Source organism: Lytechinus variegatus, chromosome 3 (genome assembly GCF_018143015.1).
Source record: "Lytechinus variegatus isolate NC3 chromosome 3, Lvar_3.0, whole genome shotgun sequence".
Classification (NCBI taxonomy): Eukaryota; Metazoa; Echinodermata; class Echinoidea; order Temnopleuroida; family Toxopneustidae; genus Lytechinus; species Lytechinus variegatus.
Window position 1 is genome coordinate 19,315,639 of NC_054742.1, and position 26,571 is coordinate 19,342,209.

Below are 26,571 nucleotides of genomic sequence, written 5' to 3' on the forward strand. Positions count from 1 at the left end.
GTAAAATATAAGTGACAAATTTACAAGAAAGCACAGGTCAGCACTCACAGGCTGCACTGCTGTGAAAAATAAATGGAACAATGTGTTCAATTGGAAAATCCAAATAAAGTAGAGATAGATTGATCCACATATGCATGCAACAGTGCAGCCAGCGAAAAAAACAAGAAAATAATATCTTTATTAATAGGGGACCACAAACCAACCTTCTGCTCCAAGTGAAGTGATTAGTTGAGTGCCATTTATCAGAGCTATGCCCTGCAAAAAAACAAGATAGGTTCATCCTTATCCTATAAGTATCAAAAGCAAATAATCTTTTTTCTCTCTTTCCCCTCTGGGTCATATGTTGCTATATAACCATCTCTTTCATTTTCATTCCAAGAGGTGGAGAATCATTTGACAATAAAATACATAACAGATGAATAATCATAAAAGAGTAAATATATCTATGGATATGGGAGGAAAGTAGCGATTTAAAACTCAAAAGGGAAATAAGACTTTGTTAGGTGGTATCTTTAAATATTTTTTTTTGATGTAAAATTTCCACACACAAACAATTTAATAACACAAATCTCACATCTACTGCCTGAAAAAGAAATGAACAAAAAAACATTCTGCACTACCACAGAGATTTACTCTAGACTGAAATTGAATTAATCAATATTCATGACACATATTTCCAACATATGTACAGATTTACATAATATTTTGGAGACCCTTAATGTTTGAATACCTCTTTAGGTCCAAGTTCTATTGGAGTCAAACCATGTGCTTTCAGAACCTGCAACAGAGAAAGATATATGCATTTAAGTATCAGTTGGATTATAGTGTGAATATTCAATCCTTGTAAATGTTTCATAATCAATATAATCACGCTGTACTTACAAAGCTTGTATGATGTCCCTTTTCCCCTTTACTTTTTTGGGGTCCCTCAATTGCTTCTAAAAGTTGACATCTACATACCCCTTTTCTCAAATTTTAGACCCTTTATTTATCCTTCACACAAAGCATATTCAATACTTCATATCTCTCATAACAATGATAATCCAGTAACTTACATCTTTGGCATCAGCATATCCACTCTTTGGACTCCACATCTTTCCTTCTCCCATCATGCCTAGCGCAAGGTGTGATAATGGAGCTAGATCACCGCTAGCTCCTACTGTTCCCTTGCATGGCACCACAGACAGACAGGAAGCTGATTACATTGAAAGTTACAACATAATATCAACCAAACAATAGGAAAATGTGATATATAAAACATATATATATGAAATAAATAAGTTTAAACTTGGATAAGAATTCTATTTTAATCTTATTTTAATAAATAACGTGGACCATATTGATTGTGAAAATTAAATTAAGGGTAACTTCTAACTAATTGCACATCAATTTTTTCAACATTACAAACTCACCATTAAATGCAGCAATGACTTTCTCCAGGTTTTGAACCGAGATGCCACTGAATCCCTTGGATAGGATGTTAATCCGCAGGGCTAGCAACTTACGGGTGTGTTCTGGGGATAGGGGTCTACCAACACCAACACAATGTGAACGAATCAAATTCTCTTGGAGTTCCCTGATTAGTGGAAGAAAGACGGAATATTCTCTCACAGAAGTGACTCACTTTCATCTTATACATTTAAAAAAAAAATACAAATCACTACTGCTAGGTTAATATCAAATGACTGGATTGACTATCAATTATGAAATAGGTTTTGACCCCATGGCCCACAATCAATCCAAATTGACCTATTCATCACTTTTTGCTTCCATTTTCTGCTTATGGTATCATTCATGAAAATATCTTCAAGTAAAAAAATTCTTCCAAAAACCATGGACATATAGATACATGCCATCATGCTATTCAAGGGTGACACGATAGATTATGTCTCCACAATAGGTTCATAACTTGATTCTATGTCATTGCCACAAATATATTGGGTTAAACTCATCAGATTTAGGTATATTTATTGACAAAATAATTTATGACCCCTTCCCCTCTCTAATTGAAACATACTATAGTAGATTCATACTTACTTCAGTTTATCAGGTCCAATCACAACTCGTGCAAACTTCCCAAAGCCTGTATTGATGCCATAAACAACTAATGAAAAAGAGAAGAACAAATAAAATATAATGAATGCCAAAATATTTGTGCAAAACAATAGCCAATATACATGTATAACTTTGAAAAAATAATTATTTGTGTCTAACTGCATTAAATGCATTTAAAGAATATTACATTTAGATTTAACAAGAAAAAAATATCCTGATCACCATTCATGTTACTGAGTGCATATCTTCAAATACTTGGGTAAAAATCAATCAATATTTACAATATCATGTTTATTAAAAAAAAAATCATCTTGTATTTGTTCCCCATTCTACAGTCCCATAACATGCCAAGATAACGATATACCTTTGTTTTCTTTAAGGATGTTGTCCACAAGCTCTCGAGCTTTAGCTACTTTCTCCCAAGCAACTGGTGATACCTACAGAAGTGAAAAAATAAACATCTCATTCATTTATTGATTTTTTTTCTCTTCTCTGAATAAGTTTTCTGGTACTATCAGGGTGACCAGATTTCACACAATGAAATACAGGACAATCGACATAGCACGCTGCACGAGCTGATCGACCGAGCCAGGTCATAATGAAAATAATTTAAAAAATCAACAAATAAGGATACACAGTGTTAGACTTGCAAAAAAATACAAAGAAAAGGAAGAGAAGGTGCATGATAGAATGAAGGAGAGAAAGAAAAATATATTGTGAGGAAAGAAAGAAAAAAATGAAGGGGAAAATGAAGTAAAGAAAATTAAGGAAACAAGAAAAAAATGAAAAGAAATAAAGTTAGAATAAGAGAAGGATGAAAGAAAGAATAAAAGAAAGAAAAAAGGGTTTCCGTCTTTCCTTGAAAGAAAGAAGCAAACAGGAGGTGAGGAAAGAAAGAATAAGGGAAAAGAATTGAAAGGGAAAAATAAAGAATGAATGAATGAAAGAAAGGATGAATTAAAGAGAGGGAGGAAAGAATGAAGGGATGAGAAAATGAAAAAAGAAAGAAAATAATGGAAGGGGAGAAATAACAAAAGGAAAAAGAGGAGGAAGCAAAAACGTTTAAAGGGACAAGTCCACCCCAACAAAAAATGATTTTAATAAAGAGAAAAATCCCAAAAGCATAACACTGAAAATTTCATCAAAATCGGATGTAAAATAAGAAAGTTGTGACATTTTTAAGTTTTTGCTTTATTTCACAAAACTGTTATATGCACAGTGGATCTTCAAATGGGAGACTGATGACATCATCCACATACTATTTCATTTGTATTTTATCATAGAAAATAGGGAATATTCTATTTTTCTCCTCATTGTCAAGTGAAACAACGATTGATTCCACCCTGAACATTCTGAATGAGTATTGTTAAATACTATATGATTCAGTCAAGTTGGTCCTTATTGTCAAATCTATAAATAATGAAATATTGTTTAATTCAAACAATAAAAAACACTAGAATTTAATTCGTCATGCGGACGAATTAGGTGGTCTGTCATGATTTTTCTTCAGAGTCGGCTAATGTATAAAATGAATCATTTAGATATGATTCTAGAAATCCTAAAAATAAATTTTGACCATTGCTCAATGTGATTATTAATGTTTCCCATAGACTTTACACGTAAGCAATTTTGAGAATTACAATTCCAATATTGCAAGTGAAAAACGGGCATGATCCCGGCATCTGATCAAAGAGTGGAGGGTACATTCCCGAAAGCCCAGAATCTCAGCTATAACATATTAAAAGCTCCGGCAAAACTGACAAGAAGAAATGGAGATATGGCTCACGAAATAGAGGAATGTCGAATCTAGTTTTGAGAAAAAGTCATGTCCCATAGAGATTACACACAAAATACATGTGATATGAAAAAAACAATTATAATCTGTTTTATCTTGCTAAATTTTAACTTTCATACCTTTTAATTATCATAAAGGATCATGTAAGAGGTGGCAAAAAGAAAAAAAAATGAAAAAAAATCATCTTTTCTACCCCAGGAATCGAACCTCCGCCCTCGAGAAAGCAAGTCAAATGCGTTATCCATTGAGCCACGATATTCCCCATAGAGATTACACGTAAGCAATTTTGAGAATTACAATTCCAATTTTGCAAGTGAAATACGGGCATGATCCCGGCATCTGATCAAAAAATGAAGGGCACACTTCCGATAGCCCAGAATCTCAGCTACAACATGTTAAAAGCTCAAGGAAAGCTGACTAGAAAAAATGGAGATATGGCTCACGAAATAGAGGAATGTCGAATCTAGTTTTGGGAAAAAGTCATGTCCCATAGAGATTACACGCAAAATGAGGAAAAATGACATGCCTCTTTTCATCGCTGTTTTACGCAATGATGCGTTTCTCAAAACGAATATTCATGTTAACTGAGGAGAAAGAGTACATTATAAACTACAACATATAGAAATCTGGGCGAAAAATGATCTATATTCGAGAAGTTACAGCAAAATTTGCATAAATTTGATGACGTCATTTTTGAAAAAAATGAAATTTTTAGTTTGGGCGCCTATTTGATGACGTCACGATATAATTTAGGGACAATGGTGACATGAAATCAAATCTACAACTAATACTCTATCAATATATGAAAAAAATTGGGGGTCAACGGACTTTTTAAAGAGCTACAGTGAATTTACAATAGGCATGTTTTTGCCCATATATGGCCTATTGTGAGAGCTCGCGCGCACACGTGCTGCAAACTTTAATGGGTGTTAATTTCTATATTAATGGTTGTAGAAGGTTGATCAAGGTATCAAATTGCTCAGAATTTTATTAGCAATGCAATGATATTAAAAGAAACGGTTTTTCTGCGTTGTGTTATGGTGTAACGCGCGGAAACGCGCGCGCATACGTGCGCGCGCGCAAATTTTTGAAATGCTTAAAATGACCTGAAACGTACCCAAAAAAATTTATAGGTCATTTGGACGATTTTTTTACCTTTGACGCGCGCGTACGCGCGCGTCATGACCTCTACATGACCTTTGATGACATTGACAGTTGACCCTTGACATGAAGTTAATGTCATGTAAATATTGTTAATTTTTGATAATTGATAATGAAGATATGATCAAATGAAGAATTTTACAAAATGGCGCGTAGATGACGTCATCATTACCATATGACCTTGAAAAGCTTATTTTGCCGTCTCTATGATAGATTCTATATATGACGAAAAAATAAGCAAAATTGATTCAGCCAATTTCGAGAAAAGTTGGCGACAAACATAGGTGCCAAGAATAAAGAAAGAAAGAAATAAAGAAAATTCTGACGAAATCAATAGGTGATCTGTCAGAGACAGACCACCTAAAAAGAAATGAGTGAGGGACGTCATCGACTGTCTCATTTGAGTTGTGCATATCACTGTTTTGTGAAAGATAAGCCAAACATTAAAATGTCATAACTTTCTTAGTTTACATCCGATTTTGATGAAATCTTCGGCGTTTTGCTAGTTTGATTTTTCTCTATTTATTCAAATCAATATTTTTCTGGGGTGGACTTGACCTTTAAGGAAAGAGAGAATAAAGGAAATAAAAACAAGGAACTTTTAAAAAAGGAAAGTAAGAGATAGAAGGAAAGACAAACAGTGAACAGAGAGAGAGAAAGGATAAAAAAAGAAAGATTGGAAAGATTGGAAATGAAGATAGATGGAACTAAAAGGCAAGCAGGGAGGATAGAAGGATGAAGAAAGAAGGATAGAAAAGAAAGGAAAACAAAAAAAGAAAGAGGAAATAGTTCAAAAGTCATTTTAACAAAAATCTATAATTATATTTTTGGTTTAAAATGTATTTTAAAAAGTTCAAAAAACTAAAATGTTTTAGAAATGAACAAAGTTCAAAATAAAACATTGTCACTCTTCACAGCATCGCTCACAGGCATCTCTCATCCCATTACAAGTTCGCACACCTATCCGGGCACTGATCACAACAAGACTCAAAACGAAAACTGAAACAACTAGATAGTAGTTATAAAAACTCAATAATTTTCTCCTCCGATTACACCACCAAATCAGTAATCTGAGAATCCATAACATAATTATACAAATTTCCTGCCGATTTTGTGATATTTTGGGAGGAAAAACTGTTTATCATGTGAGATTTTTGGAACCATTGATAATCTGCTCTGATCTAACATGCCTAGCTATAGTAGCCTGCCACACACAGGCAAGAGGCAGTTCGTTTGCAATGTATTGGGTAGCAAGAAAATCACCGCAGAACTTCCAAAAATTAACAGGTATCGATTTTATTGTTATCTCTGCTTCGTAATCTGTTGGTTATTTGATGAACTCTTCACTTTTCTATGTATGAATTATACTTTGTTCAATATTCTGAAATATGGGACAAATAGGCGTCCCGGGAGCGCGTTTCCGTTTTACACCCTGGCGAAGGCATTTTCCGGAAAAGTAGCCAAAAAGCGACTAGTGAAGAGTCTACGTCTACGTTTGTTTACATAATCAGCTTGGCGCGCGATCCAAAGTCCGCACCGAAGTTATCCGCAGAACATACCGTACTTGATTTATGCAGCTGAGCTTATAACTTTCCAGGTCGATCATTTGCCTTGCCGATTTGCTGATGTCTGTCTTTCTCTCTATCTGTCTATATATCTATCTCTCAAATTATATCTCTATCTTTGTAACTGCAGTATCTATCTATCTAATAATCTTCTCTGTCTCTCTCATTCTTTATCTAACATCTATCTATCTCAAATTCTCTATCTCTCTCTTGATCTATCTATCCATCCATCTGTCTGTCTTTCTCTATTTCTCTCTCTCTACCTACCTATGTAACTACAGTATCTATCTGTTAATTTGTCGCTCTTCTCTCTCATTCTTGATCTATCTGACCTCCAGCTCTCTCTCTCTCTCTATCCATCTGTCTGTCTTTCTTCTATCTATTATCTATCTATCTATGAAACTACAGTCTTCTCTGTTTCTCTCATTCTTTATCTATCTAACATCTATTTATCTCTCAAATTCTCTATCTCTCTCCCTCTCTCTTTCTATCCATCTGTCTGTCTTTTTCTCTATTTCTCCTTTTCCGTCCATATATCTATAACATATCTCCATCTCTCAAGTTCTCTCCCCCATCCATCTATCTATCTATCTTCTATCTATTTTTGTAACTACAGTATCTATCTGTCTGTTAATTTGTTGATAATCTTCCGTCTCATTCTTTATCTATCTAACATCTATCTATCTCTCAAATTCTCTCCATCTCTCCCTATCTATCTATCCATCTGTCTGTCTTTCTCTCATTCTCTCTATTTATCTATCTATTTTTTTAACTAGAGTATCTATCTATCTGTTAATTTGTTAATATTCTTTGTCTCTCTCCATCTTTATCTATCTAACATCTATCTATCTCTCAAATCCTCTATCTATCCATCTGTCTGTCTTTCTATATTTCTCTCTATCTATATATCTATCTATGTATCTATCTATCTGTAATTTGTCTATCCTGTCGGCTCTAGTCATTCTTTATCTTTCTATCTATCTAACATCTATCTGTCTCTCAATTTCTCTATCTCCATCTCTCCCTCTTTCTCTCTCTTTCTATCTATCTATCCACCTCTCTCTCTCTCTCTGTCTCTCTCTCTATTTCTATCTATCTATCTGTCTATCTTGTCTCTATCTATTTATCAGTCTTCTATCTATCTTTCGGCAGGCTTCTAAGTGTATCAATCCATCAAACTTCAATTTGTCTTTCCATTATAAGTATCTGTTTATTTTGATTTTGTCTGTCATTCTATTCATTTTAATTTATTTTTAGAAAAAAACTATCATAAACAACGCGACTGCAAGAGATGTATATTGATTTCACTCCTGACTGCCGCTCTCTCTGTACATGAAGTCCCGAGGAACTATGTGCTCTGATCAGTAACTGCAAATTGCATGCGGTGGTGGACTCGCCTGTGTCGCACGCTTGCATGCAACCAGCGACGTGTGTAGACTCTTCACTAGTCGCTTTTGGCTACTTTTCCGGAAAATGCCTTCGCCAGGGTGTAAAACGGAAACGCGCGTCCCGGGAAGGGTTTGTCGGGACGCCGGGACACAGGAGGAAAATACGGGACAATCCCGGGAAATACGGGACGTCTGGTCACCCTGAATAAGTTTTCTGGTACTATCAGGATCGAGACATTTCACTGTCAATGTTACAATATATCAAAATAATCCTTTACTTTGGATACTACGTGGAAATTACTTGCTTTGGTAGTTTCGGTGTCCTCTAAATTTCAACAAGCTGTTTATAAGTCCTGCTGATTACATAAAGTGAACGTTAAAAAGTAACACAAATATCAACTTATCTCGATGAGAATTCTCTTATCAGGACACTTCACTTTGCATATCCTATATAAGCAATATATAAAAATCCAATTAATACGAACACCAAACTAGTGGAGAACCTCTGGCAGTCTCGTCTCCATTACGCGATTCAATATAGCAGCAGTGCTGACTTTGAAAATGAATAAAAAATAATTATAAAAAAAAAAAAAACCCTACATTCATTGACCCTAAATGACATTTGACTTAGATCAAGTGACCCACGACTTGTGCAGGATGAGCTATGACACTGGATTACCCCTATGTCCACATTTCATTAACTATATCCATTAACTTTCAAAGTTATGATGGTAATTCAACAAATACCCCAAATATTACAAAAATTCATTGACCCTAAATGACCTTTGACCTTGGACATGTGACCTGAAACTCGCTCAGAATGTTCAGCGATACTTGATTACTCTTATGTCCACGTTTTATGAACTAGATTCATAAACTTTCAAAGTTAATGATGGTAATTCAACAAACAAATAAAAGCCAAAGTTTATTGACCCTAAATGACCTTTGACCTTGGTCATGTGACCTGAAATTTGCACAGGATATTCAGTGATACTTGATTACTTGTATGTCCAAGTTTTATGAGCTAGCTCCATAAACATTAAAAGTTATGATGGAAAATCAACAAATACTCCCAACATGCCCAAAGTTCATTGACCCTAAATGACCTTTGACCTTAGTCATGTGACCTGAAACTCACACAGGATTTAATTAATACTTCATTACCCTTATGTGTAAGTTTCATGAACTAGGTCTATATACTTTTTAAGTTATGATGACATTTCAAAAACTTAGGTTATCTTAGCCTTAGGTTAAGGTTAAGATTTCGATATTAGGTTAAGATTTCGATATTGATTCCCCCAACATGGTTTGAGTTCATTGACCCTAAATGAACTTTGGCCTTGGTCATGTGACCTGAAACCAAGGCAGGATGTTCAGTAATACTTGATTACCCTTAAGTCCAAGTTTTCTGAACTAGGTCCATATACTTTGCAGTGGCAGATCCAGAGGGGGGCGCCCCGGGCGCGCGCCCCCCCCCCCTATTTTCGCCGGATTTTTTTTTTTTTTTTTTTTTTTTTGATGGTTATATTTACTGGATTGTTACAATGTAGTCAATTTCAAGGGCTAGATCTAGTCAAAACTATATTTTAACTTACGCTCATGGCCTTTGTGTTCGCACAAATGCACCTCTGTCATACTGTATTGCAATATGTAAATTCCGGAATTCCAGGGCGCGCAAGTCGATTGGTTGGAAAGTTGCACCACTTGTAATCGGGATATGCAGTGCAGTGACCAGTGTGAAGATGTTGGATTGGATATCATTTTTTCCCGAAATTTTGTGTTTTTTGTAACATGCGTTTGTCCGTCTTTATGGCAAATACATGTAAATTGTAAGTAACAGATCGCGAGAGAAAGTGTCAACGATGCGAATGATAATGTCTATCCCCGAGATTATTCTTCACTCAAAGATGAAGCCCTATATCGGGCGCCACGTGCGCAGCATTATCATTCTGCCTTGGTCATGTACGTTTTCAAAAGTATATACAAAAAATTTTACCTCGCGCTTCGCGCTCGCATTGTTTGTTTAGCGAGACAGTAAAGTATCATGATTACAAAACAATTTGCTTATAATGTCAATTTTTAGCCCTCAATATCAAAAATTTTCAGCTCGCGCTTCGCGCTCGCATTATTTAATCAGTGAGATACATATCCGTTTGATGGCACTGCATGTCCTTAAAATATCTCTATTAGGTCAGTTTACTTGACAACTGAGCGCGCTTCGCGCGCTCCCTAAGAGACCCGAAATTTTTACTGGTGCCCCCCCCAATGCCGTGACCCAAGTTACGCCACTGATCAAGGAGCAAAATTGTATATTCTCAATCACCAGTCGACCCCACTCCGCGTTTGCTGTGTATAGGCAGCTATATGTCAGCGTAAGGAGCGAAGATTTTATGTGACGGGGGGGGGGGGGGGGTGGGGGGAGAAAAAAATACTTTCGTGCTGGGGAAAAACGTCCCGAGGACACATTATGTATTGTTAAAAAGTAAAAATTTTGACATTAAACCCCCCCCCTTTTTTTAATGTTTGATAATCTATAGGTTTGCTGATTACAATATATCTTTTAAAAAAAATTGCCAGCAAAATCGAAAAAAAAATAGTTTTAAAAATCTAGGGGGGGGGACGACCTCTGGGAAAAGGTTGATTACCAGAAGATGATGTCGTTTTTTTCTGTAGTTTGTAACAATTTACTGTGCATTTTGGGGAAAAAAGAACCAAATTTTATGCATGTTGCCATACGACTAAACAATTCTCGTTTGAAACACACAATGTAAATACACAAATGACAATAAACAGAATGGATTTTTCGGAACTTATCGATTACAAGTCTCAGTTTCGTATCATTTAAATTTGACGTTTCAATCACACGATGCAAGCAAGTGAAGAGCCTTTGCCAAATGTATGTTTTGAATGACCGCTTATACGGTGTGTGACTGGAAACCAGCTCCTAATTGAGTCAGTACTGTCTTTTATTCATGAAGTTACAGTGATTTAAGTGTGCATTTTTCTTCTAAAGGTGCTCTCAAAATACGAATATTGGACATGATTTTTTGAAAAAGTCCTTGCCGTGGGAGGGGGGTATCCTCCCTCCCACACCCTCCCCCCGCTCGGTCGCTTCGCTCCCTCGCCGCTGGCGCCCCCCCCCCCATTTCAAAATCCTGGATCCGCCCCTGCTTTGTAAGTTATGATGTCCTTTCCAAAACTTAATCTTAGGTTACGATTTGATGTTGACGACGCTGCCGTCAGAAAAGCGATGCCTATAGTTTCGCTCTGCTATGCAGGCGAGACAAAAATTGTTTGCTTCTGAGAGACTTTTCAGTTTTTATGAAGTAAGCATCTCACCTTGATCTGATATTGACCTTTCCCAAGTTTAACAAGGTCATCAGAGGTCAAACTACCTCCGTCCAGATAGAGAATCTGATTTAGAATTTTAAGAAAGAAAGGAAAAGGGAAAAGACATGAAATTGATATGGTAATAAAAACAAAAATGATTTATCAATATATGGAAGGTGAAACGACTTGAGATTAATTGATTATGTCAGTCACAGCATCAAAAGTCCCACATATTTTGTTTTATTCTATTTGTGATATATTACTTCTAAAAGCATATCAGTTAAGCACATATGTTTTTTTAGTTGAGGTACTTAGTGATCTCTTTCCATTTCCCATTCTCTTTTTTCTGGCCCTCTCAATAAGATAATTGTTCTTTTTGAAAATATGGGAAATAAATTCATAACATGAAAATTAAATCATTTGTCAATTCATGATGGAGTTACTTTAATTTCATTCAACTTTATACTGACTGGATTATCATTGTTTTTAATATTGCACATAAAACCAAGTTAGTAAATTAGATATACCAGGGTTGACAATTTGGCAATACAAATTTCTTGAAGTACATAGTTCTTTCTTTTTCAGATTATAAATGATGCTTTTATTTGAGAAATGGGTTTTACATTAATTTGAGATAAGCATAGTTCTTTGTGTTACATACTGAACTGTAGATAGATATGAATATATGTTGCATTGTAATTATCGTCAATATTTGGAAATGCAGGGGAGGGGTCTTCCATCATTTACAACATTAACAATAATATGAATTGCAAATCAATTAATAAACATAAAGAGCGTGATCGGTTCATCACGGACGGACATTTGATAGATTTTGAAAGTTTTGAAGGCTTGTAACAAATTAGGAATAAGATGAACAAGGTTCCTTTGTGTTTTGTAGTGAAGGGTAGGACAAAGTATGCTGAATGATGAAAAAAGTTTGTTGCCATGGTTACCTACAAACATAGGTATCCACTAAATGTGCCATATCACGGACGGACATGATAGAAATGTGGTTTTTAGAATTTTTGTACATTTTTATTGTTTCTATCTATTTAGGCTTTAGTATTTAGGCACTGACCGAATCCAAACTTGAAATTGATATACCAATCCAAAGCTTATCAAAACTTTTAAACACTGCAGTGCAAGCTTTATGCATTTTCACAGTTTACCAGTTATTAAGCGATTTGCTTAAAATTAGCTCCATAATGAACTTCAAAAAAGGTATTCATGTAATTTTCACAAGCCTCAAGACTGTGATGTCATGTTCTATTAGAAGCATTGTGAATCCATAGGTTTGAACATGGAAAAATTGATTTTTCTGCTAATATCAGATTATGCATTGCATTCTACTTTCTTCTCCATCACTTTCTGCAAGCTTGAATTGATGAAATCTACAGCTTTGGACTTGTTCTTGCCATATTTTATTACCTGATTTTTGACGTATACATGTACATGCAGCTTTCCAACCCTATCTGCATTCCAATAATTTGTAACAATTTTTCCTGACAAAAATATAGCCCCAATAACGGCCAAACAAAGATATCACAAAAAAAATGTGACGAGTTGTAGGTAGTTACTCCATTTGAGTTCTGAATAATTCTCAGAGCCACTTCTCACTGCAATTAGAAGCTAAAATTAAATTCATAATCTGCTCAGCAAAGTTTCTCATTTGCATATATGAATCTTTCCACAAGTATTTCACTTGTCCGTCTGTGATGAAATTAATGTCCGTCCATGATCATTTTTGATTGATTTATTGTATGCATAAAATGTATGGATTTTAGCTATGTTCAAATAAAATGATATACAGTGTCCAGTGAAATACTTCTACACAATTTTATTTCTGTTTCTATTCTGATAAAGAATAAAAAGCTGAATCCATAGACATTATCCTAATAAAAATGATCCCGGACGGACATTAATTTCATCATGGACGGACAGAAATGTTAACATCTACAAGGAAAGTTTACTTCCCATATTTTCTTCCTATTAATTTATGTTTGATGATAGATTAATGTTCAGAGTGCAAGACCATTGAAAAAAATTGGAGTAACTTTGAAAACAATAAAACTAGAGTGAATTGAATTTAAGTGAATTAATTTTGTCCGTCCGTGATCATTTTTGATTGAGTTTATGATATGGATAAAATGTATGGATTTCAGCTATGTTCAAATAAAATGATGTACAGTGTTTAGAGAGATACCTCTACACCTTTTTATTTTTTATTTCTATTCTGATAAAGAATAAAAAAACTTTTCATCTTTTTTTCCATCACGGACGGAAATTTCAAAATGGAAATGTTAACACCTACCAAAAAAAATTACTTCCCAATATTTTTTTTCTACTATATTATGTCTGATAATAGAGTAATGTTCAGAGTGCAAGCACATCCAAACCAAATTAGAGTAACTTTAAAAACAATAAAACTAGAGTGAATTTAATTTGAGTAGAAATGTCCGTCCGTGATGAGAGGTAGCAGCACCCCCATGAATAAAATGGACTATTCTGGTACTTTCGGAATCATCAATCTTCATGAAACTAAGTTTTTTGAAACCTGAGATATCAAAGATTATTTTAAAAGCAAATTTGATAGAAGTACCTAAAAACAAAATTTTCACCTCAATGCGAACCCTTAACCGATCATGCTCTAAATCATACCACTATGCAAACCTTCAAACATCATCTAAACATAATTTTTTTTTATACCTCACGAGAATCTGCCCCGCCAGTACTTGATCTAGTAGCAAAATAGCAACTAACCGTTAAGGAATCTGTTGTAATATAATATACATGTATATCTTCTTGAGGTAATGCATTTAGCTCCAATAAAATTTATTAAAACAAAATCCAAATTTCCTTAGAAAAAGCTCTTCAAGATGTCTTTTATCCTCACATAATTCTACCCAAGTGTACACAACACCTTTTAAGTTCAATTAAAATTACAAAACAGTTACTAAGATTTTTTTTCCTCCCCTGCCTCCAAAGAAATTCCTTTGTAAGCCACCATCAGCAGCTCTGCTGTAAAAAAAATCTATAGTTATCCTGTGTTTCTTTCATTAAACACAGTTGAGGTGTAATTTTGAATCCTTTGTGTTGTGTTTATAATTATGTTTAGTTAACAGAGCGTAAGAGTAGTAAACTCTAGCTATCTGCAATCACTCATTAATGTGAGAGACCACTTTTACATGCCCTGAACGTACTCTATTCATATTTATTCTATTCAATCCAAATGTATGTTTCAATGAATGAATCATACTATCACTGCTTGAATGCATGGCTTTCATAAATGAAAATCTCATCATGACAGATGCATTGCTGCTTACTGGAATTAATATTTCTATTTCATTTAATTGAAAACTTAATATGCATTATTAGATTCTCATAAGGATACATTTGTGAAGAGTCTGGTGAAAATCCTACATTCAAACCATTCCCGTCGAATGAAGTTCGGCATGTCTTGTTGGCCAGATCTGACTTCAACACTAACAAAGAAATAATAAACAAAACAGAATATAATAGACCAGTTTGTGGTTCGCCAATGTCCTAAATGACATATAAATATAAAACAAGTGGAATGCCTCTGGCCGTCTCACCTGCATCACGCGGTTCAATATAGCAGCAGTGCTGACTTTGAATACTACTCTAACTCGCACAAGATGTTCAGTGATACATGGTTACTCTTATGTCCACTTTTTATGAATTAGACCAATAAACTTACAGAGATATGATGGTTATTCAACAAAAAACCCCAACATGGCCAAAGTTCATTGACCTTACATGACCTTTGACCTTGATCATGTGACCTGAAACTCAAACAGGATGTTCAGTGATACTTGATTACTCTTATGTACAAGTTTCATGAATCAGATCCATAAACTTTCAAAGTTATGATGGTAATTCAACAGATAACCCAATTCGGCCAAAGTTCTTTGACCTTTGACCTTGGTCATGTGACCTGAAACGCGCACAGGATGTTCAGTGATACATGATTACTCTAATGTCCAAGTTTAATGAACTAGACCAATAAACTTTCAAAGTTATGATGGTAATTCAACAGATAATCCCGATTCGGCCAAAGTTCATTGACCCTAAATGACCTTTGACCTTAATCATGAGACCTGAAACTTGCACAAAATTTTCAGTGATGCTTGATTACTATTATGTCCAAGTTTCATGAATCAGATCCATAAACTTTCAAAGTTATGATGGGAATTCAACAGATATCCCCAATTCGGCCAAAGTTCATTGACCCTAAATGACCTTTGACCTTGGTCATGTGACGTGAAACTCATGCAGAATGTTCAGTGATACTTGATTAACCTTATGTCCAAGTTTCATGAACTAGGTCCATATATTTTCTAAGTTATGATGACATTTCAAAAACTTAACCTCAGGTTAAGATTTCAATGTTGATTCCTCCAACATGGTCTAAGTTCATTGACCCTAAATGACCTTTGACCTTGGTCATGTGACATGAAACTCTAATAGGATGTTCAGTAATACTTGATTAACTTTATGGCCAAGTTTTATTAACTAGGTCCATATACTTTCTAAGTTATGACGTCATTTCAAAAACTTAACCTCAGGTTAAGATTTGATGTTGACGCCGCCGCCGCCGCCGTCGCCGTCGCCGTCGAAAAAAGCGGCGCCTATAGTCTCACTTTGCTTCGCAGGTGAGACAAAAACAAGTAGAAGACTTTGTGAAATTATATCAGGCAACCATCATCTGGACTTACTGTTTTCAAAAGGACAGAAGCAATGTCGCAGGAGCATATGTTGTGTCGCCACAAAATGAGGTGTTTCATGAACCATTTTTTATCCCCTCCATTAATGTCTACCTCTGGTCAGGGAACATCAAGGAATGCACCATGAGTGAAGAATCTACAGACTGATTCTGTTGGGCATTCCTATTTCTAGATGCATCTTTCTGCTGTGAACAGTTACAGACAAGCTACCAGTATTCTCTTAAACCGCTTTTAATAATCAGTGAGACTCGGTGTTTGGAATCAAGTTTTCATAATTTGAGTGTTGCTATTTCAGGTTATCTTCTCAGAATTAATTATCAGTTGGTTTTAGATCATGGTAGAAATGACTATCCCCTGTAGATGCTCAGACTGGTTTATGACCTTGCTCCAAGGTTTTTAATCCCATCAAATACATGTTTTTATTCTGTCACAAGGGACATAATACACAATAAATCTTGGCATATCTTCATTATCCCATATTGCACAGTCATTTAATGTGCAGGTATTTTTTAAGTAACTTTGTAACAAAAGAATAGAAGATTGAGCTTAAAGATATTTGGGTGTGGCACTTGCCATGTGCTCATCTGCATTACAAAAATCCAATCCTCACATAATTCATACTTGCATTACTTTACATTGTCAAGTGCAATACAAAATAAAATAAGATTGTATTCAAAATTCAATATATCAACAGAGCAAGAAAAGGTTGCAAGCCTATAGAGTCCTGTTGTTTAAGTTGTTCTCACTTAAACACTAGATCAGTTTCAATAGCAAAACCCGTTTAACATACTTTTTGCTGGGCTAACTTTGCTAAGGCTTAGCTTACATGGATCAGGAGATATAATGAAAAAGGCCCATCATCTGGAAATTATGATCTGATGAAAGGACTAATAGCTTGAATGGGTAAATCTTGAAAATAACACTCCAGGTGCTGTTCTATTCTAAACTTATTGGCTATAAGCTCAGTCTCACTCCCCCAGGCAATAAAGGATCAAATCTCACCCAGACACATCACCCAGACACAAAGTTTAATTCAAAAAGAGCAGAAAAAAATCAAACAGTAAAAGTATATTGGCAAAGGTTTCAGGAAAATCCATAAAATATTTTAAAAGTTATTAGAATTTTATTTCTTTGATTTGTGACGTCATATGCAAGCAGCTTCCCATGTATTGCAAATTTTTTTTTTTTAAATTCTCAAAAAATGGGGGTTTTAATATTCTACCTTCAGTATAAACAAATTATTCTCCTGAAAAAATACTAGCCATAAAGAACCATTAAAAAGTTTAAATTTGTGCAAGTTTTATTACACAACACAAGGGCAGCGTTTTAAAATATTTACTGGATTTTCTCTCAAAGATTCACCAATATTTGTTCTGGTATTTTTACATCAAGCTTTTCGTCAAGGAGTAATTGAAAAGGTACACAATACATTTCGATTCTGTGGAGGTTTTTTCTTTCACCGGGTTATCCAAAACAGTCTAGGTAGTTTCACCAAATACCTACCGACATGGACGAAATCATTTTCATCCAGAATATCAACAAGTAGGTCATCTGGATAGAGCAAACTTCCTCCTTGAGTTTTCCTGACTTCGGAGACATCATCTTCTTCATCGTATTGTTTCATAGAACGGTATCGTGAAAGCGTTTCCTTTCCCAACCATGATATCGTGTTGTTGTTGTCTTTACAAGGAATAAGGATCCATTCTCCCCGTACTTTCACGTTGATCTTCATCTTGCTCCTCAAATATTGATCAACAGAATAAAGTCAAATGTAATTGTCTTTTCTCCCGTTGATTCCCACATATATGTATCGCGTTTTAAATAGGGTTTTACTATGACCAAGACTTTGAGAGTTCTGTCTGGCATTCGAGAACTGTAAGTTTTGTGTACACGTAGCTTGCTGCCAGCGCAGCGCGCACTATTATCGCTTCGATGCCCGGCGCGGCCTGGCCTTGGTCAATTGGGACCTTTCGCAATCTTCACCGACGCTAATTTGGGGGTCCCCTTACACAAAAGTTATCGCTTAATCATACACTTGATTTTTAAGATTGATTGTACATTATAGTCAATAGAATCAAACGTAGAAAACTGTTGTACGATCAATGCTAAACTTTGTGTTACAGGGGGGTTACAGGCCCTACAGATCTGCTTTTCGTGTGCAAAATCCTTTCCCGCGACACCCGCACTATACATACATGTATATTATGACTGATGGCTGGAGATATTCGAAATGTAGGACCTAAATAGATTATGACATGGATAAGAAAGTGGTTTTTCAAACAGATCGAGTACATATTGAATGAGGAAAAACTTACTGAATGAACGCTTAGATATAGATCATTACACTCCATCGAATCGATATTGCATTTAATGTGGATTATTGGTGGATCACTGGCAATTGATTTCATGGGTCAGATCAACCTCTCTAGCCAAAACCATTTCTGTACACAGCATATACATGTACAATACGTTTAAGCACGGACCCTATAGGGTCCATGGTTTGAGCTAACGGGTTTCTTTGTTCTATTGTGTACGCCTTCTACACAAACGATATGCCTCGAGCACACGATGTGAGGGGCATTATGTTTTACATTCCCCAGAAATGGGGATTAGATTCAAATTCCGGGGGACCACTTCCATTGATGAGTGGATACCATGCGCTACAATGGAGTTTCGAAAAGCACCCTAAACAATGGAAGTAAGTCTTTTTCATATTATGAAAATGCATCTCTTAATTAGTATTTGGATTGTGACACCCTACAAGTATTGGATATGTCAGTATCCCTTTTTCAGCATTTTAAACATCGTTTTGACACCCTTATAACGCTACATAGGTCTATACGTAATGTACTTGCCCACTCTGTCCCCTTTTACGCGTGGTTGCTCTTGGTATCCACTAATCAATGGAAGTGGGCCCCCCGGGCGGCCTCTCGAGCTCTAGGAGGAATCAAATGTGGCTTTGGAAAGTCGTCCTCAATCGGATATATCGCTGTTACCATAGTAGCAACCAGGATTTTGCACACGAAACGCATATTGAACGTTTCCGTCGCAGATGCGAAACGAAAAAAAATCTCATGTCACACAATTTGCATTGCCGGCTAGAGTTTTACGACGGGCCCAAAAAGTCTCTTCCAAAATCAACTACCGTTGTAAATTAGCGTTCGCGTCCTCAAACGAAAGGTCGGGAATTTCAGCATCGACGACCCATGTTTACTTTTTGCGGGAACGAACAACTTGTTGAATGGCGAGGAACTATCATATTTTTGTTTAGGTTATATAGAAATTAAATGCTTTACTTAAAAATGTTTAGATAATCTTTACTTCCAATCTATACTCATAAACTATTGTATAATTTATTCTAGTTTGTAGCATATTCGATTTAGATAGTTTAAAGGAGAAATTTAATTCGAAATCTCAAATTCTGATATATATTGAACCCCTACAAATAATCGACTCGCCTGTAGGTGTGTCAGGGGTATGTACACTGTGGACCATGTGGCATTATTGATTTTTGTTGCGTAGAGAACTCCGAGACAGAACTGCATGTGAAGCCGATATATTGCCAGAACTACTGTACATGGTTTTTGTTTAAAGGTAAATTATCGAGCAGCAGGTGTATCCGAAGGTGGATTCAGGTAGATATACAGAGATTTATCATCGATCCGCCTCAGACTGGGTACTTTTACACTTCAAAATATTTGTCTCAAACTAATCTCCCCGTAAACTCCTCAAAAAAAGTTTGGAAATAGATCGATAATCCCTCTTCGGTTTTAGTAAAATAATGAATAGACCATTAAATTCTCTTTAAAATGATACACTACATCGGGCCCTACATTATATGATTATGGTTTACATGAGAGTGCAGTGCCTTGAAATGTGAGGCAAGGTCAAAATCCAAAGGTTGCTGTTCTTTTGTGGTGATGAGTGAGTTTCTATTTATTTTATTCACTTTTAAGTAACATCAAGCACACTCTGCACCAGCAAGCACATAACAAACTAACAAACATGCATGGGTATTTCAAACCACGACTCAGAATCATCACTACATAAACCACAACAAAACATTAACAAAATGAAGAAGTTGGGGCTTGGATTTTCATCTCTATTGACACAAAAGAATCATGTTCTGTATTTACCGTTCATGACCATTTCTGCTCGCCGTTTTGCAGCTTTTCAATTTAGACATCATCCAACACTTGAATCACTATCTTTTCGTGATTACATATGAACATAACAATGATGTCAAATATGCATGGTTTAAAATTGGGGGTGGGGAAAACTTAATGGCCAGACTAAGATTTTCAAACTTTTTTTGAGGGGTTTAGTACAAATCGTGTAGCATACATTCGTAATTCCGAAGCTTCGTTATTCCGAAGGTTCGTAATTCCAAAGGTACGTTAATCCGAAAACGAAATAAGGTTCGTAATTCCGAAGGTTCGTTAGTCCGAAAACAAAATGAGGTACGTAATTCCGAAGGTTCGTTAGTCCGAAAACGAAATGAGGTTCGTAATTCCGAAGGTTCGTTATTCCGAAAACGAAATATGGTTCGTTAATTCGAAAATTAAATTAATTCATTTTGGCAACAAGAACGATGCTGTTCTTGCAAGATAATAGGATATTATGCAATTATAAATTAACGAACGATGATTTCTGTGTGTGTTGTGGCCAAAGCATGTATTGATTTAAGAATAGACGCCCGGATCAAACATACGCTTTATTTCGATTTTATCTGAGCAAATGCTGCCCAAGCAAATGGTTTAAAGATGCAGGGGATTAAGTGTGTTGGTCGTTTGCGAGTAACCTCCAGATAATAGGATTTGTATTGGAAGGGATGTCATTTTTAATAAGAGCTTCTGCTGGTAATAAAAATAAAACTAATACTAATGATGATCATAATAATCGCAAACGATGATCATAATAAAAATTGTGATAAAGAATATAAATGTTAATAAAATTTTATTGATCGTTTTCCTAGTGTCAAAAATGTTAATTCGTTTTTCATGATTACAAAAAATGCTAACTTTTTATGTGGGGCGTTGTGGCCCAGTGGACTGGTCTTTTGACTAATTAGAAACAGAGGGTCCTAGGTTCGAATCCCAGCCATTGCGTAAATTCCTTCAACAAGAAATTTATCCACACTGTGCTGATCCCGGATGAGGTGAATGGGTACCCAGTATAACCAACTCAAAAATATCGAATTACTTGTTTGTTCGTTTGTCTGTTTTGTTTTGCTATTTCCTTTAAAATATTCTAATTCATACATGTAACTCAATAATTTTACTGATATCCTTTCGGGGACTAGCCCGTGATAGGCCCTTGGCCTTTGCTAGTTCCATCATACTCTCAATTGTTATATTCATGTTATTATTTAAATTTTGAATACTCTCGTTTGTACCTGTTTTGTAAATTTTGATTGTATTTGATGTTTTTTATTGAGATTATGAAAATAAATGAACTGAACTGAACTAAAGAAAGTAATTAAATGCCTTCCTTTGGGAGCCTATAGGCAGCCCAGCTAAAGCCGAGGTAATAATAATAGTAGGGCCCTCTGGGAGAACATTTTTCAGAACTGAGGTGGCTTCCCTTGGTAAATAATACCAATGTTATTATTATTATGTCTTACTAGGCCTACATGAATTTTCCAACAGTTTGAGCTCGTGATTCGCTCGCAACATCTCTCAATAATGCCCTTTTAACACTAATTAAGTCCATAAATGACCAAAAAGCGAGTTTTACAACTTCAGATTTGAATTTTTTTCCAAACCGCTTGCTCGCTATATATACGCTTTCTGGCGAAAAAAATAAAACTTCAATATATACATGTATGTTGTCAATCAGAAATCAATTAAAAAAAACTTTGTTCATCTTATATACTTGACTTTGCTGCAGTAAGTAAATGTTCTCTTCAACCATATCAACATACATATTATATTCAGGTGACGACGGTCATGACTATCAACGCGAGGATGTTCTTAGTCCTTCTTTAGGTATATAGCGGTGCATAGGTAACTACAAAACACCACTTCTTTACACAGATGATAATATCATGGTGAAAATATCCGTTTGCACCAAAATGCCGTTTTGGGCATATAAGTGCACTTTTTTGCCCCCCCCCCAAAAAAAGGAAAATACGTTCCGCCGCCCTTGGTTGAAACATGTATCGTCTTCATGGCTAACTGCAAAAAATCCCTTAACATGTCCCTTTTAGATCAGGTCAGAGCCAAATTTCTGCTCGCGCTTCTTACTCGCAGCTCTTATCTAGTTACATATCGCCATCTTGTTTTGAAGTTCATTGCCCATCATAATTTCAACGATCCGCCGGGGGGGGGGGGGTAGCAGGGGGCACTTGTACCCCCAAAAGAAATAACTGGGAAATGCTTTTTTCCAAAATGGGAAATTCCCTTTTTTTTTCAAAATAAATACTCTTTTTAAAGTATAAATTTTAGATTAATTTTCAGGAGAAGCTCTTATTAAAAATGACATCCCCCTCCAATACAAATCCTATTATCTGGAGGTTACTCGCAAACGACCAACACACTTAATCCCCTGCAGCTTTAAACCATTTGCTTGGGCAACATTTGCTCAGATAAAATCGAAATAAAGCGTGTCTCATCCGGGCGTCTAATACATGCTTTGGCCACAACACACACATAATATCATCGTTCTTTGGTTTGTCATTGCATAATATCATGTTATCTTGCAAGCAAGGGCGCCGGAAGCGGGGGGGGGGGGGCAGGGGGGGGGGGCACTTGCCCCCCAAATAAATTTTTTTGGGGGCAAAACGAGATTTTGCCCCCCCCCCCCAACGTGCCCCCCTGAAGAAAAAAACGATAAATTATTCAAGGACAAAAGTAAACGATGAAGGCACTTTTCTGCCTAAAAATCGTCATTTCCATTGTCAAAAATGAAAAAATTTCGCCCCTGACGGGGCAATTACATAATCATAGTAAGCCTCGCGTCTTTTGACGAACATGTCCCTGTGTGAAACATACCTTTGAGAAGTCCCTTTTCCATCTTATTACAGTGTGATAACGTTTAACCTTTTAATTAATACATTTCAGACTAAAACCGAATGGCAAATTGAAAGTGGTTCAAAATGCAATGCTGGCTGTGTCGGCTAACAAACGCGCGGTCGCCCAGAAACGCTCAGACCGGACCCGATATCACTAACGCGCGTGAACGCAAGTTACTCGACATGCTCGAGCAACATTTGGAATCTAAAAATGACTGTAAAACAGAAAAGGTTAAAAGAGTTATTTAAGAGGCTTGAGTAGTTGGATTATTGGATAAATGAGAAGGTGCTAGTTTGAGTCGGCGAATGGAGTGCAGAGCAGGAGTACTTATTTATCAAATACTCAATCCTCTTATACCTTTTCTGGTTTACTGTCTTTTTCAGGACTACGCACATTTAAACAAAAAATTACTCGACTATCAACTGTTCACTTCCTCCCCTATCGATTTCACTTCTTCCTCTATCCACTTTTTCGAAAAGTCCACATGGTGTACCGACAACCATATCTGCTATTGGAATGTAATTGTTTTCTTCTAATAACAGGCGTGGATCCAGGAGGGGGCCGAGCCGGCCCCGCCCCCCTATTTTTGACAACCTGCAGAAAAGGTGTACTCTTTAACTTGATAGAAACTACGAAAAACAGATAAAAAGGTAAGAAAGAGGTATTATAACCATGATATGTAATTTACATGCAGCCTCGTAACGGCCGGCCCAACCCCGAAAGGAAACAAGAAAAGGGTGAGGGGAAAAATAGGAAAATAGACTTTATATAAAAAAAAATTCGCTCGCGCTTCGCGCTCGCATTGCCTGTGTAATGAATCCCATTTAAGAGGGTTAAATGAGGGTTAAATTTTAGCTCGCGCTTCGCGCTAACATTATATATTAAGACCACATGAGATACCTTATCTTGTTTATAACAATAACAACTAACATATACTTAAAACTTCATTCTTTTTATAGGACTACCCCCTGAAAAACCAACAAAAAAATCAGATTATAGCGGCCAATCGAGAAAAATTTTGATGAAAATATTTTTCGGCCCCCCCTATTGGCGAAAGCTGGATCCGCCCCTGAATAATGTTACATAATGTACATTATGAACTGCGGTAGTTTGTTAAAGGGATGGTCCGGGCTGAAAGTATTTATAGTTAGAGTAGAATTCACTGAGCAAAATGTTGAAAATTTCATCAAAATCGGATAACAAATAACAAATTTATTGAATTTAAAAAGTTTAGCAATATTTTGTGAAAACAGTCGTCATGTATATTCATTAGGTGGGCTGATGATGTCACATCTCCACTTGTTCTTTTGTATTTATTATATGAAAATAGGTTTATTCACATTTTTTTCCTCCAAGAACTAGAAAAATTGGATTGACATCCGATTTAGTGCATTAGATATTTATTGCTGCAACTTATTTCATTGTAAGGGAGACATATTATTCACACAAGTATGAAATAATGAAAAAATATGATTTTGTTTAATAACATAAGAAAACAGAAAGTAGAGATGTGACATCATCAGCCCACCTAATTAATATTCATGACGACTGTTTTTCACAAAATATTGCTAAATTTTAAATGTCAATAACTTTATTATTTGTTATCCGATTTTAATGAAATTTTCGGCATTTTGCTCAGTGAATTCTACTCTATGTATTAAGATATAAATATTTTCAGCCCGGACCATCCCTTTAATCAGTTCATGATTATTTACAAATGAATATTTCCTGGATTTGATAATCATCATTTCCTAGTTATGGTCACATTTTCCCCAGAAAATATGTAAAGAAAAAAGAAGAATTTGAACGGGTCATCTAAAAGTGCTTCCCAGCCATACAAGACATGCAAAAGGAAACACATAAATCGAGTTATGTTTTAAACTTTGATGATTTTCAGAAAAGTTTTAAATTGTTAGACAATTAAGCTTGACATATTTCTTTTTCCTTCAGTTACAAAATATGAAATGTATTGCCCATGCATGGATAATCAGGGACTATCTCCAATGCTGATGTCAGAAATGATTTGCATAGAATGGGTATTTAAGTGCTTATTGACGTCTGCCACGCAGTGGCGTAGCTAGGATTTTTTTCCCGGGGGGGCACTGGTGGGTCCTTGCTTTTTCAGGGGGGGGGGGGCACCGGCCATTTTTCCGGTGTGTGTGTGTATGTGTCACAAAGGGCGGATCCGACTTTCGCCAATAGGGGAAGGGGCCCGAATTTATATTCCTATATTTTCCCCGATCAGTCACTTCTTACTTTTATTCTTATAAAACAACATAAACATGAAATAATCTCATAAGCCTTATGAAAAGTGCGAGCGCGAAGCGCGAGCGATTTTTTTTTTTTTTTACTTTCATGTATTTTTTCCTGAAAATTTAATTTTCTGGGCAATGTTATGTGTGATCCTGAACAAGATTCGTATGTAACTAGATGGTTACTGCGAACGCCAATATATTTCAATAATGCGAGCGCGAAGCGCGAGCAAATTTTTTTGACATTCCGACCTAGAAATTGGTCATTCTAATTAGTGGGATAGGTATGTAACTAAACAATTGATGTGAGTGCGAAGCGCGAGAGGAAGAAAATTGAGATTTTAGACCGAAAATTATCATTAATAATGCGATCGTGAATCATGAGTAGATGTGAAACTGGATAATTTAGGTACATTTTAAATAAAGAACATGCAGGCTATCGCGCATGTTTTAGATTTAGATCTAAAATCAATCTGGGCATTCTGAATACATTTGTTTAATGGAACATTATGGAATACACGTAGACAATATGAACTTGGCAAATTAAACAATATAACCACGCAGGGTGAGCTTAAAATGCTGATATGTAGACCATAAAACGGACATTTAACAGACCACTTAAATTTGTAAATGAAAAAAATTAATGAAAGCTCGATGTCCGAGCTAAAATATGTTTTGTATATTGACTTCAAAACTTGTTCATATCAGCCTATTGAACAAGATATGAATCTTATCGAACAGTCAATTCTGGCGCGAAGCGTAAGCAAAAATTTATATAGTAACATATGAGATTTGTTTTTTTAATTGCAAGTCTTCCTCCTCTTATTTTCCTCTTCTTTTTTCTTCTGTCTTCTTCTTTTCCTTTTTCTTTTCTTCTTTCTCCCTTTTTCTTTTTTTTTGCTCTGCCAATTTTTTCTGGGGGGGCACCTGGGGGGGCACACCAAATCTCCGGGGGGCACGTGCCCCCCCAGGCCCCCCCGTAGCTACGCCACTGCTGCCACGTCAAAACAGTATGACATTTTGAACTTGAAAAGACATTCATTGGAATTTATTTTGTTTCTGTTGTTTCGCTTCTTCTGCTTAATACGCTCCTTGTTCTGACAGGAATTATTTGAAACTTATGATGATTGTGCTCTCCCGTGTTGTCCGTTTATGTAAATGTATATATAAATATTACTGAAAGGATATTGCATGAAAAATGTAATTTCTGGTATTTTGAGTCAATATAGGAAATTTAATTGATCAGACACAAAAAACTTATTCCGAA

The 26,571-nt window shown here is 35.8% G+C and overlaps 1 protein-coding gene across 1 annotated transcript in view; it reads right to left on the minus strand.

Annotated features, from left to right (window-relative positions):
* LOC121410421 (histidine ammonia-lyase-like) overlaps nucleotides 1–17,930 on the minus strand; it is a 28,725-nt gene extending 10,795 nt beyond the window's left edge. The window contains exons 1-10 of the mRNA XM_041602499.1: nucleotides 17,543–17,930; nucleotides 14,686–14,776; nucleotides 14,001–14,031; nucleotides 11,304–11,378; nucleotides 2,420–2,492; nucleotides 2,038–2,104; nucleotides 1,413–1,576; nucleotides 1,056–1,195; nucleotides 731–778; nucleotides 204–255 (exon numbers count right to left, since the gene is read on the minus strand). Coding sequence (XP_041458433.1) covers nucleotides 204–255; nucleotides 731–778; nucleotides 1,056–1,195; nucleotides 1,413–1,576; nucleotides 2,038–2,104; nucleotides 2,420–2,492; nucleotides 11,304–11,378; nucleotides 14,001–14,031; nucleotides 14,686–14,776; nucleotides 17,543–17,771 — 970 coding nt within the window. The 5' untranslated portion in view covers nucleotides 17,772–17,930. The remainder of the gene's footprint in view (nucleotides 1–203; nucleotides 256–730; nucleotides 779–1,055; nucleotides 1,196–1,412; nucleotides 1,577–2,037; nucleotides 2,105–2,419; nucleotides 2,493–11,303; nucleotides 11,379–14,000; nucleotides 14,032–14,685; nucleotides 14,777–17,542) is intronic.
* Between the last annotated feature and the right edge of the window lie 8,641 nt (nucleotides 17,931–26,571).